Below are 14,497 nucleotides of genomic sequence, written 5' to 3'. Positions count from 1 at the left end.
TACCAGATGTGACATAGTGTAGGATCAGAAAATGTTGAATCCTTGTGGGATGTGTTAAGTAACTGCAAGGTTACAATGACCCTAATAGCAGCTATATATAGTAGCTGGGATGAGGACCACAGAATACAACGGAAAATAGAAAAGAGGTGTCAAAAGTAATAGTTGTGAGGGATTTCAACATGCAGTTCGATTGGAAAAATAAGGTTGGTAATGGATTTCAAGTGAGTGAGTTTGTGGAATGCATACGAGATGGACTTTTAGAGCGGTTTGTTTTTGAACATTCTGAAGGATCAGCTATCTGGATGTTAAGTAATGAACTGGAGGCGATAAGGGTGCCTAAGGTAAAAGAACCCTTAGAATCCAGTGATCACAATATGATTTTCAGCTTAAAAATTGATAAAGAAAGGATCGTCTGAAGTTACACTACGTCAGTGGATTAGAGGAAATTTCAGTGGTATGAGAGAGCAGTTGACCAAAGTAAGTTGGAAGGAGAAGCTTGCAAGGATGTCAGCAGAGTATCATTGGTGTGAGATTCTGGGAAAAAATGGGACAAATGTAGGATAGATGCATTCCAACAATAAGTAAATAGGAATTTGGAAAAATAGCACAATCTGGGATGACAAGGGAAGTCAAAGCTAATGTAAAAGTAAAAGAGAGGACATATCACAAAGCAAAAATTTGTGAGAAAACAGACGATTGGGCAGCTCTTAAAAACCTATAGAGAACAATGAAAATCATCATTAGGTGAGAAAAGATTAAATACAAAAACAAGCTCGCAAACTATATCAAAGTCTTTAGTAAAAGCAGTTCCGAAATAAGTGATAAAGAAAGAAGTGAGAGTTGATAAAAGACCGATGGGAAAATGAGTGCAGAGAAATAATATACTAGATGAACCAAATGCTTATTTTGCATCAGTCCTCGCTGTGGAAGACGCGAGCACTGTGCCAGCTGTTCAAGACTATAGGGAAGAGAAGTGAGTGCAGTTACTATTACAAAGGAGAAGGTAAAACTCTAAAACAGCTCAGGTAAGTCAAACGGGCCAGATGAGCTGCCCCATAGGGTTCTGGAATAGGTAGCTGTAGACATTGTGGAGGCATTAGTAATGATCTTGCAACAATCATTGAACTCTGGTATGCTGCCAGAAGACTTTAGAAAATATCTTGCATGACCAACCTGTTGAAATTATTTAAGGAGATTACAAGTAAGATAGATAAAGGGGGTGCAGTGGATCTTTTACACTTGGACTTTAAGAAGGCTTTTGATAAGGTGCTACGCATAAGGCTGTTTGGCAAGTTAAGAGGCCCAAGGTATTACAGAAAATTTACTGGTATGTTTACAATATTGGCTGATTGGCAGGGGCAGCGAGTGGGAATAAAAAGAAGCGTTTTGATTGGCTGCCAGTGACTAGTAGGGTTCTGCAAGGGACGGTATGCTGACGGCTTCGTTTTATGCTCCATATTAATGATTTAGATGAGGGAATAGATGGATTCCTTGCTAATTTTGCAGATGTTACGAAGATAGGTGTAGTTTCAGGTAGTGTTGAGCAAATGAAATACAATGCTGAAAAATGCATGGACATGTAGAAGAAATAATTGTGCCGATTATTATCCAAGAGCGGAAGAAATCCCAAAATCTGATATATAAAGGGACTTGGTCGCCCTTATGCCTAAAGATGAACGTGCAGGGGTTGTAAAGACGTGGCGGTGGAACGAACCCAAGTGCTGAAGACGGGCACGGAACTGGTGCCAAGAAAGTCTTTACCCGGAGTCCTGGTTTTAGTAGAGAATTCAGGAACGATGCTAGACTTAGTACTGGTAGTCCTAAGAACCATGGAACGAGGTTGCTCGTACACGAATCGACCAGGGAACTGGCAGATCCTTGGTGTGGTCACAGGATTTTTATACTGCATTTGCTGATGGAAGGCAGGTGTTTGTAGTTAGTAGAACCTGGGAATGATTGGGAACTAAACGAGGTGATTGAAGCCCAATTCCTGAGGAAAATAACCAGGTGGGCGATTGCCGAAAGGGACCGTTACTGCAGGTGGAGTCGGTGATGAGGAATGCAAATACAATTTAGCATTAATTTCAAGAGGTCTAGAATACAAGGTCAGTGGTGTGATGCTGAGGCTTTACAAGGTACTGGTACGGCCTCATCTTGAGTGTTGTAAACTATTTTGAGTTCCTCATCTAAGAAATAATGTGCTGACATTAAAAAGAGTTTAGGTGAGTTTCACAAAGATGACTCTGGGAATGAAAGGTTTATCACAGGGAGAACGCTCTGGGGCTATATTCACTGGAATTTAGAAGGCAATGGGGAGGGAATCTCGTTTAAATTTTTCGAATGTTCAAAGTCTGAGGCAGAGTAGATGTAGAAAACATATTTCCCATGATGGTGGTGTCTTGGGCTACAGGACACAGACTCAGGCGCGTCCATTTAAAACAGAGATGATGAGAAGTTGCTTTCGACAGAATGTGGTGAATATATGGAATTTATTACCACAGGCAGCTGTGGAGCCCAAGTCGTTGGGTGTATTTAAGGCAATTTCTGTCCCTATCTGTCTCTATCTCTTTCCCTTTCTTCGTACATTCATACATCTCTTTCCGTCTATCCGGATGTGCAATGTCTTACTCTCTCTCTCTCTCTCTCTCTCTCTCTCTCTCTCTCTCTCTCTCTCTCTCTCTCTCTCTCTCTCTCTCTCTCTCTCTCTCTCTCTCTCTCTCTCTCTCTCACTCTCACACATATATGCATACATATTTGCTCAAAACCATACACAATACACAGGGCACAGGGACACAATCCTCAATCCGCAACGCGTCAGGGACACGGCAGTACGGCTTAGGTACGGACGCTCTCTAAGCACCTATCTAAGATGCACAATCTTGATATTCGATACAAAAATGATGGGTATGAACGGAGTCAGACTTATGAAACGGGAGCCATATTTTACGAATGTGTTTGAGTTTTTTAAGGAGGTTTCTCAAAGTGGAAGGTCGGCATAGTCGGTACCCCACTAAACAATGGTAGATTATGCTCTGCGATAACTTTAATTAACAATGTTTGGTATATATTCTAGTCCCAAGCGCCGATCCTTCATGCCTCTCTTTAGTTTAATCCTGCTCTGCCCGAAGATGATAATCCGATTGGTTTTTAGCTCGTTGGATCGAAACATACCGAACCTTGGGTCACACTGAAATTCTTTGAACGAATGAAGACCTGACGCTCCTGGATTAACAAGATATCTACGGGATCATTTATTAGGACTAACGTTGATGTTGTGATTCTAGCATATTCTAAGCCTTTTTTTTCTGTAAATTATATTATTGAAGTTCATCATCAAACAAAAATTTACACAAGTTGTATTTCAGATATTGTACATACATATAATAACGTTATATATGCCGCAAATCTCCACATAATAGTTACCTGAGGTATACACTTATAGAGAAGAGAGTAAAGAAAGAACCAGCGAAAACAGAAAACTATGTACAATTAGGGAGTGACAATTTTTTACAACATATTCATTGATTTGTGAGAATAAAATCAGGCCTATGAGGTGTTCTGCAGTTCAACCATTTTCCCAGTATGAATCAAATTGTTCCAAATTATGATTAACTGTTGCTGTTATCTTCTCCGTTCTGTAAATGTCCATTGATGTCTTGTAGGGCATTGTGTATTCCACTCCGATCGGCTTTGATAACAGACATTACAGAAAATATGATAATACTTTGCATTTAGATTGACACAATTTCTCCAGCAAACAGGGAGGTTACTTTCATAATGGAATTTCTGACAATGTGTAATAAAATATTTTATCAAGATTTTCCATCCGAACTCCCTCCATTTCTGTGAACTGGTACACTTCAATTGATACCTCCATATTATTCTTCATTCTTCCTCAGGTATAATTATCCTTCCTTCCTTCTCCCGTCGTTTTAATGTATGAATTCGAATGTGTTTTCAGATTTGACAAAACCTTATACACGTTTGAAATGATTCTGCTATCGTTAACTGAATTCTCTGCTTTTCAAAATTGTACAGTGTTCTTTCTTTCATGATATTGCAAAGAACTGTTATTCCTTTTGCTCTAGTTTATTCGGCGTAAAATCCGAGTCATATGCACACCATTTAATAATTGAAATAACTCCCTCTAGTTTATATTCTTTTATAATACTTTTTCATATTTTAAGTGTCCATTTCACGCATGGGTTTTCAATGGTATTTATGTACCTTTGTAGGTTGTTATCAGCCAAAATCGCCTGTATGGGGAAAGGAATTACCCGCATCCTCAATGTTTTCCCAATGAGCGTCATATGTTGGGTTGCCCCAACACATCACAGCGCTCAAATGTGCTGCAAAATAATAATCTCTATCAGAAGGTAGGCCCTACCCCACTTTTCTTTGGCTAATTGCAATGTTTTGAGACGAACTCTGGGCCTTTTACAATGCCAAATATATCTATATAACATCTTGTTCCATTCACTGAATTGATTTTGATTAATCTCTATTGGTAGTGTTTGAAAGAGTTATAATAGTCTGGGCAGTGTTTTAATTTTAATAGATTCAATCATTGAACCAAAATTTTAAACGATAATTAAGTTCCATCTTGTTGTATCTATCTTATGTTTTAATATATATGCTGATAATTGCATTCTGATCATTTTGCCAAATCTTTTTCATAAGGATGTCCAAATATTTTAAAGACTCTGTTTGCCATGCCCCAAGGATGTCTACTTTCAATTTCTTTTGGTGGCTATAGTTTTATGAAAGTAAGTGGGTTTTATCTATCTTGATCTTGTATCCTGATAATTGACCATATTGTTCAAAGGATTTCATCAATTTAGGTAACGGGTATGTTGCTTGCCCTAGATAGATCAAAATGTCATCCGCGTAACAGGACAATTTATGTTCTGTCCCTTTAATAGTAATTCCCCTGATATCTTCATTTTGTCTGATGTATTAAGCTAATGGTATAATAAATAATGTGAAGAATAGCGGTGACAATGCACAACCCTGTTGTTTGCCACTTTCTAGGGCAGGGCTATTTGATAAATATCCATTGATTTTAATCCTAGCAGAAGTGTTGTCATATGGTGCCTGTACAGTTTTAATAATTGTGTCATGGAAACCAAATCTATATAAAACTCTGTAAAGAAAATTCCCATCACCGATTCAAATGCATTTTCGGCGTCTGCACTTATCAATATTGCTTCGATTTTATTTTTTTTTGTATATTATCCGTAAGGTGAAGTGTCCTTCGTATATTGTCTTGTGTTTGGCGTTGTTGTATAAAATCTGTCAGATCGTTAGGTATCAATGTTATGCTATGGTAGTTCTCCGGCTACAATGAATATAGAATTGCGACAGTTTTTTTTTATAAACAAATTAAGCATTTATTAAACAATGCTCAATAAAAAATGAAAAGTAATATACGATTAATTTAACCGGAAGTTAACTGTTTTGCGGCAACTCGAACAGTTCTTAAAGTGGTATATGCGAAAGTCCGAATGATTTCCACAGTCAATTAGGAGAGACTCTCCTGATTAAACGAATTCCTCGACGACGCGACGTTACTGCTGATTCCAGCAGAAATAAGCTTTGCCCGAAGTATTTACGACAAAGGAAATCAAGTCAAATCAAGTCAAGACAAGTCACTTTTATTGACATTTCGACCATAACAACTGGTACAGTGCATAGTAAAAATGAGACAACGTTTTTCAGGACCATGGTGATACATGACACAGTACAAAAAACCGGACTGAACTACGTAATGAAATAAACAACACAGAGGAAGCTACACCAGACTACAGACCTACACAGGACTGCATAAAGTCCGGAAAAAAGTGTAGGCATTTACAATAAATAATAAACAGGTCAGTATGGCCACGTGTCAGTCCAGGCTTCGGGTATTGAGGAGTCTGATAGCTTGGGGGAAGAAACCGTTACATAGTCTTTTCGTGAGAGCCCGAATGCTTCGGAGACATTTCCCAGACGGCAGGAGTGAGAAGAGATTGTATGAGGGGTGCATGTGGTCCTTCATAGTGTTGTTTCCTTTCCGGATGCAGCGTGTAGTGAAAATGGCCGTGATGGCTAGAAGAGAGACCCAATGATCTTCTCAGCTAACCTCACTATCCGCTGCAGTGTCCTGCCATCCGAGATGGTGTAATTTCCGAGGCAGGCAGTGATGCATCTGCTCGGGATGTTCTCAATACAATGTGATGAGGATGGTGGGTGGAAGATGCCCTTACTGTTGTTACAGATGGCTTGTAGCCTGCTCTGAAGGCGGAGTCGCGGGACCTCAGCAGCCCACGCACCTCTGCGATCATCCATGGCTTCTGGTTGGTACGTATAGTGACGGTCTTGGACAGAGTAACATCATCAATGCACTTGCTGATGTAGCTGGTCACTGATGCTGTGCACTCCTCAAAGTTGGTAGAGTCTCCATCGGTTGCAGCCTCCATGAATATGTGCCTGTCGGTGAGCTCAAATCAGTCTTGAAGAGCAGTGATGGCTCCTGCTGGCCAGGTTTCCACCTGCTTCTGAACAGGTCTGGAGCGTCACATGAGCGGTCAGCAGGCTGGAATTAGCATAACAGAGCTGTGGTCCGAGTATCCGAGGTGGGGGCGGGGCTCTGCCCGGTACGCGTTGGGGATGTTCGTGCAAACCAGGTCCAACGCGTTCTCCCCTCTCGTTGCTGAGTGCACGTTCTGATGGAAACTGGGGAACACAGACTTAAGATTCGCGTGGTTACAATCGCCGGCGACAATAAACAGATCATCAGCGCGTGCATTCTGCAGTTCGCTAATAGCCCCCTACAGTTCACAGAGCGCCTCATTAGCATTAGCGCTGGGGGGAATGTACACACCGAATATAAGGAAAGAGCTGAATCCCCAGGGCAAATAAATGGTCTGCATCGAACTGCTACAAACTCCCCTAGCGATGAGCAGTGTCTGGAAACGAGCACATAGTGCTTACACCATTCCGTGTTGATGTAAACACACCACCGCGAGTCTTACCGGACAGAGCTGCATCTCTGTCCGAACGAAACAAAGTTAACCCGTTTAGCTCGATGGCAGTGTCCGAAATCCCATCAGTGAGCCATGTCTCTGTGAACACATACGCCGAACAAAGTCTGTACTCCCGCCGAGTATTACGTTGGAGTCGGATGTAGTCCATGTTATTGGACAGGGAGCGGAAATTGGCGAGCAGAATGGACGGGAGAGCCGGCCTGCTGCTTTTGGCCTGGCACGGACCCCTGCCCGTTTGCCTCGCTTCTGCTTCCTCGCACATCGCTTTTGTCGTCGCCATCTCCGGCTACCAGCATCAGGCAAGTCCGAGGAATGTAGGCCCGTTCCCCTCAGCAAGCGGAGGTCGCGTAATTCAGCCAGCAGATCTTTGTGGAGGTTTGTTTTGGGGCGATCTCTGTATTATAGTAGTATCTGGCGATTGTAAATAGCCGCTCTGTTATCCATGTGCCCTAGTCGAAAACTGTGTATCAAATTTAAAATAGAAAATTAAACTAAAGTAACACCAAGTCTGAAAGGCCCGTTGCTGCCGTGCCGCGCCGCCTCATGGGATAATAAAAACGGCTTCAAGGAACTGACCTTTTCCTTGAACGAATAAAGCTACTCCCAACCCTTTCTGCTCTTAGTGCAATGCAACGGTTATCTCGGTTGGAATTTACTGCTTCCTTGAACAAAGACCAATAAATCCCGTATCAAAATGCCGAGGACACCAACTTTACTGGATCCTTCCGGGCTCCCGTACTTCGGTTCAATCTTCACTCTCCAATACTTAGACTAAAATTAAATTAAAACACAACTGGCAGCGTTTTGGAAACTGCCGGCAATAACGTTTGAGATCCTTACAGTAGAAATTAAAACTCAATTTTAAAACGAAACTGTCATGAAATCAATTACGCAGAATAACGGAGTAACTAACGACGTCTCAGCACAAAAAAATCCTGCGTCACAGCAGTCTCTCCCATTAATACCTGTTGGAACAGGTCATCACGTGACTTCAAACTGGCGGGAAATTTCATCACTCCAACTTCACAACACCATTACACCATGCCCTCCAGATATTCAATTACATCATGGCGATAAGACAGTCACAAGATACCCACGGGGTATGTAACAATCAGTCTGGGTAGAAACTCTTCTGATCGTTTGGCCATGATGCAGCTAAATAATCTATAATTTACATTAAGAACGGATAATGGTCTAAATGACCCACATTCCATTTTATCATTGCCTTCTTTCGGGATAGCTGAGATTATCACTTCCTTCCAGCTGGGTGGCATTTGTATCTTTTTTTAGAGCCCAGTTCAGTGTGAGGAGTGAGACAGAAATTTACTCATTTTAAATTATTTGTACCACTCTGCCGTATACCCATCTGATCCGGATGATTCGCTTAATTTAACCCTACTAATTGCAGCTTATAATTCAACTTCAGTCATGTCAGCAGTCATCGTTCTATTTTGTTCTTCGCTTAAAGTGGGTAACTCTAGAGCATCCCGGAAGGTGTCAATTTGGGTTCTGCTTTCCCTAGAAACCTTGGAATATAGAGTTTTGTAAAATACTTAAAAAGCTTCTTGAATTTCATTTAACTTATTTTCTTTGAATCATTTTTGTTTCTTGGATTCCTAATGCTATGAGTTGTAATTTCTGATTTTTTTTTTTCAGTTTCCACGCCAGTATCTTCATAGACTTAGAATTACTTTCATAATGTATCTGTTTCAGAAACAATAATTTTTTCCTGATTTCTTGTGTAGCAAAACTATTAATTTCATCCCTAATTATTTTAATTTCCTCTAATATATCCTGTGCCAAATTCAATTTGTTTTTTTTTTCTGGTTTATTCGGCCTATTTTGTAATTCTTTTAACGTATTATTCCTTATTTTTTTCTTACATGAAGATACCGCTTTAATTTTCCCTTTTGAAACAGCCTTCAGAGTATCCCATAGAATGGGAGGTGAAACTTCTCCACTATCATTGAATTCTAAGTGAAGACCATTTTTTTAATTTGTTCCTTAAAATAAGGATCATTGAGCAGACATGAATTTAGTTTCCAAATAGTATTCTTTGGCTGTAGGTCAAAATCAACAGAAAAGTATATTGGTGCATGGTCACTTACATCTATTGTTCCAATTCCACAGGTGTTTATTTTGACTTAGTCTTTTCCAAATGCTATTCTTGTATATACAGAATGGGGGGGAGGGTGAGATAATGAGCGTAATCCCTTCATTTGGGACTAAAAGTCGCTTCATATATCAATTAGACCAAAATGTATATTTGTCAGGAGGGGCCGGTTGCGGTAGGACTCAAGTGCAGACCAATGAATGTTCTTTTACCAGGATTTTATTAGCGGCCACAGGGGCAACAGTCTTTCAACACCAGGAGGCAGGCACGAAGCCGGAATGGCAGACGGAGGTCTTACCCGGGAAAGGCTGTCCTGCAAGGGCAGACGATTACGGGTGCTTTAGGCAGGAATCAGGTTTCAAACAGGCAGAATACGGAAACACAGAATTCAACAATTTCCGTTGGCAGTAGTCACTATAGCAGGCTGGAACGACTCAGTTGAGGACTGGGACGAACAGGCAGAGAGTGTGAGTTGTGCCTGGATTTAAATAGACCGGGTAATGAGCGAGAACAGAAACAGGTGGGTACTATTGAGTAGATAAGTGGGTAATTGGCGAGAGTCCAATTAGGGAAGGGGCTGGTTCAAAGCCCACATGGCCAGGTGAAAGAAGGTAGAATTTCAGGGCTGTCGTGGTCCAGAGGTATCAGCAGATCCCCTTTGACCCAGTGTTCAGGCCGGATCCATAACAGTACCCCCCTCCCCACGGGCCTCCCCAGACGCCATTCTTGCCGGTACGGGATGGCTTCTATGAAAGTCCCTGATGAGAGAGGGATCCAAGATATCCCGAGCGGGAAACCAGCACCTTTCCTCGGGGCCATAGCCCTCCCAATCCACGAGATATTGCAGTCCACGGCCCCTGCGTTGAGCGTCCAATAATCGGCGCACACTGAAAGCCTCCGAGACAGCGATGAAACGGGGAGGGGGAGGGGGAATAAGGGGCGGGACAGAGCGGGTGACAGACGAAGGGCTTAATCCTTGACACATGGAAGGTAGTGTGAATCCTGCGAAGGGTAGGGTGCAGATCTAGACGCACCGCCAAAGGGCTGATCACCTTAGTGATGGGGAAATGTCCAATGTATCATGGCGCCAGCTTGCGGGAGTCCACGTTTAAGTGGATCTCCCGCGAGGATAACCACACTTTCTGATGCTGGCGGTAACGGGGAGCCTCGATGCGGTGACGGTCTGCTTGCTGCTTCATTCTGGCTGTAGACTGAAGCAGCGCCTCTCGGGCTGGCCTCTAGGTCCGCGATTACCTCTGGATAAGCGTTTCGGCTGAGGGAAAGCCCACTTCCTACTCCTGAGGTGCGAGTAATGGGTGTTGATAGCCAAGACAGCACTGGAATGGTGACAGACCTGATGAAGCAGAAGGCAAGGAATTGATGGCGTACTCGACTCAGGAAAGTTACCGACTCCAAGAGGAAGACTCCCGAGAAGTCACACAACGGAGCATCACTTCCATCTGCTGATTCGCCCGCTCGGTCTGGCCATTACTCTGTGGATGAAACCCAGGCGAGAGGTTAACCTTGATCCCGAGTAATCTGCAAAAGGCTCTCCAAAAGTGGGAGGTAAATTGTGAACCTCTGTCAGACACCTCTTCAACGGGCAGACCGTGAATACGGAAAACATGCTGAATCACCAGGTCGGCAGTCTCCTTGACCGAGGGCAGCCTGGGAAGGGACACTAAGTGGACCGATTTGGAGAAACGATCCACTATGGTAAGAATGGTGGTGTTACCGTCAGACGGGGTGAGACCGGTGACAAGGTCCAGTGCAATGTGTGATCGGGGCCTTCTAGGAACAGGTAGGGGTTGCAGGAGGTCTTGATCTGTGCACAGACAGGGCAGGCAGAAATGAAGTTCATGACATCCTTCCTCAGGAATGGCCACCAAAATCTTTGTCTGATGAAGGCCGTCTTGCGTCTGATGCCAGGGTGACATGCCAGTCTGGAGGTGTGTCTCCACTGGAGAACCTGGGAGCGGACAAACTGGGGGACATACAATAGGTTAGCGGGACACGCATAAGGAACCGATTCACCCTGTTGGGTTCGACCGGACCACAGATTCAATCTCCCACTGTACTGCGGCGACCAGGTATTGCTTGGGGAGAAAGGTTGTATCCTCGGGTGCTTCGTTGGTTGTGGGAAAGTGCCTGGAATGCACGTCAGGCTTGCCGTTCTTAGAACCAGGGCGGTAGGTATGAACCTGAAACGGGCAAAAAACAGGGACCACCGAGCTTGGCGGGACTTGAGGCGTTTGGCGGAACGGATATATTCCAGGTTCTTGTGATACGTCCAGCCTAGAAAAGGGGTAGTAGTTCCCTCAAGCTAATGCCGCCATTCCTCGACAGCAAGTTTACCTGCCAACAACTCTCGATCGCCGATGTCATAGTCCCGTTCTGCGGGCGAAAATTTGTGGAAGAAAAAGGCGCACGGGTGTACTTTGTTGTCCTCTGCTGAACGCTGTGACAGGATAGCCCCAACTCCTACGTCAGAGGTATCCGTCCCTACTATAAACTGCCTGGTTGGCTCGGCCTGAAGGAGGATATGGGCCCTGGTGAAACGAGTCTTCAAATCCGAAAAGGCTTTCTCAGTCGCTGGACTTCAGGCGAACTTCGATTTGGAGGAGGTTGGGACAGTCAGCGAGGCGGCCAGGATGCTGAAGTTTTGAATGAATCGGCGATAGATGTTGGCAAACCCAAGAAAGCGTTGGACGCCCCGTCGAGATGCGAGTTGCAGCCACTCCTCTACCGCCTTGATCTGGATTCTTCCAGCGCTGATCACATATCCCAGGAACGAAGTTGAACACCGGTGAAATTCACACTTCTCCCCCTTTACAAATAACTGGTTCTTCAGGAGTCGTTGGAGTACCCGGCGGACGTGCTGGATATGTTCAGAGAGGGACCTAGAAAATATTAGAATGCCGTCGAGGTATACGAATACAAATTGGTTCAGCATGTCTCATTTATCAGAGACTGGAACACAGCAGGACCATTGGAAAGTCCGAAAGGCATCGCCAAATATTCATAGTGCCCAGAGGGCGTATTGAACGCGGTCTTCCATTCATCCCCCTGCCTTATGCGGACCAAATGGTCAGCGTTGCGGAGGTCGAGCTTGGAAAAGATAGAAGCACCCTGGAGCAATTCAAATGCGGATGACATTAAAGGAAGAGGATAGCGGTTCTTAACGGTGACCTCATTGAGACCTCCATATAGTCCACGCAAAGACGCAAGGACACGTGCTTCTTGGCTACAAAGAAGAACCCTGCTCCTGCTACGGAGGAAGAGGGACTGATAATTCCTGCAGCCAGGCTCTCCTGGATATACTTATCGCCGCCCTTTCAGGTGGAGACAGGGAACACAGACTGCCCCCAGGTGGAAAGGTTCCCGGAAGGAGATCAATAGAACAATCACAGGGACGATGTCGGGGTAAGGTGGTTGCCCGAGTCTTGCTGAATACCAGCTTTAGGTCCCGATATTCTGGGCGTACAGAGGACAGATCGGGAAACTCTTCTGTAGCAGAGGAGCCGGACTTAGAGTAGAATGAGAAACACCCAGACAATGATTTAGGCAGAAGGGACTCCAGCTTAACACTCTGCTATTCGACCAATCGATGTGTGGACCATGCTGAGCTAGCCATGGGTGACCTAACACAACTTCTGCTTTGGGGAAATCGATCACATGAAAAATAATACTCTCTTGGTGATTACCAGAAATGAGGAGACTCAACGGAGCTGTAGAGTGGGTAACCAAGACCATTTTCACCACGGTTAAGCCGCTGGCCTCCAGGGGTTGCTTCAGTCGGGAGAGTGGCATCCCGAGTTTGGCCACCAAACTGGAACTGATGAAGTTTCCCTCAGCCCCGGAGTCGATGAAGACTGAGACAGTATGTCTCCTCCCTTCAGCCAGTATAAAAGCGGGTAGCAGGTTCCCAGTGATGGAGGATCGGGAAAAGGAAACATTGCTTGTCCATAGTCCTCTTTTACGAAAGAGCATTTGTCTTTTACAGGACAACTGGATACATAGTGATCATCCTGACCACAATACAGACAAGAGTTGGTCAGGAGCCTCCTCCTTCTCTCCGAAGGAGACAGACAGGCATGATCAATCTGCATGGGTTCCGTTGGGCTGGATGGGGGTGACTGAGGATTCTGAGGAGGAGACGTGGGTGCGGGCTGGAAGAATGTCAGACGTCCCCTGGTGGTTCTTCGGGAACCCCAGATCTCACGCTCCCGCTGACGCTGTTTTATGCGACTATCAATTTTAATGGCCAAATCGACCAGATCATGGAAGTCGGTAGTCAGGTCCCGAGCGGCTAGTTCATCCTTGACCCCCTCGCTCAATCCATAGAGGAACACGTCAGATTGGGCTTCCGAATCCCAGTAGGTAGTGGCGGCTAGCGTGCGGAACTCAATAGAGTAGTCCGAAACAGAGCGGTTACCCTGACGAATCCGCAACATTTCCCTCCCTGCTTCTCGCCCCTGCTGGGAGCGGTCAAAGAATCTTTTCATCTCCTCACAAAAGTTTTCAAACGTGTGGCAAAAAGGGAATTTGCTGTCCCACACGGCCGTACCCCACTCTCTTGCTCTTTCCGACAGCAACGTGATCACATAAGCGAAAAGGGATCGATCAGTGGGAAAGGTAGCGGGCTGCAGCTCAAAAATCAATGAGCATCGGGACTGGAAGGATCTGCAGCTGACTGGTTCACCATTGTAAGTTTCAGGTGGAGGTAAACGGGGCTCTCGGGCTGGTAGGGTTGGAGTCTGTGGGGATGAAGTTGCCGGAACAGAAGGGTTAGTTATCAGCGCTAGCTGAATCTGCAGCAGTTGGGAGGCCATACTGGTCAGAGAGGCGGAGAAGGCTTCCATCGACATGTTGACAGAGGGGAACTGCGCTTCGCGTCTCCCTAATAAGACTTCCTGTCGGGAATGGGCCTCACGCACACGGTTGGGGTCTGCTAAGTCCATATGGCCTGTTCGTTCTGTCAGGAGGGGCCGGTTGAGGTAGGTCTCAAGTGCAGACCAACAAATGTTCTTTTACCAGGATGTTATTAGCTGCCACAGGGCCAACACACATTCAACACCAGGAGGCAGGCACGAAGCCGGAATGCCAGGCGGAGGTCTTACCTGGTAAAGGCTATCCGGCGAGGGCAGACGATTACGGATGCTTCAGGCAGTGTTACGTACCCGTGGGTATCTTGTACTTGTCACGTGACTCTGGTGTTGAAGCTATACTGGACTTAAGGTAGAGGTCTTGTGATGGTTGAGTGCGGTCATTTTCCCGCCAGTAGAGGTCATGTGACAGGTTTTTTTTTTACAGGGTATAAAAGGAGGACCCCTCCCTGTCAGGAGGGACAGTTCGTGGC

At 44.8% G+C, this 14,497-nt stretch overlaps 1 protein-coding gene across 1 annotated transcript in view; it reads right to left on the bottom strand.

The window, feature by feature from the left end:
* LOC132400082 (uncharacterized) overlaps positions 1-6,327 on the bottom strand; it is a 29,478-nt gene extending 23,151 nt beyond the window's left edge. Inside the window, exon 1 of the mRNA XM_059981161.1 lies at positions 6,246-6,327. Within this exon, the coding sequence (XP_059837144.1) occupies positions 6,246-6,327 (82 nt within the window). The remainder of the gene's footprint in view (positions 1-6,245) is intronic.
* Positions 6,328-14,497: the final 8,170 nt, after the last annotated feature.

The sequence above is a fragment of the Hypanus sabinus genome, chromosome 9, assembly GCF_030144855.1.
Source record: "Hypanus sabinus isolate sHypSab1 chromosome 9, sHypSab1.hap1, whole genome shotgun sequence".
Lineage (NCBI taxonomy): Eukaryota > Metazoa > Chordata > Chondrichthyes > Myliobatiformes > Dasyatidae > Hypanus > Hypanus sabinus.
This window is presented reverse-complemented; position numbering and strand designations above follow the sequence as displayed.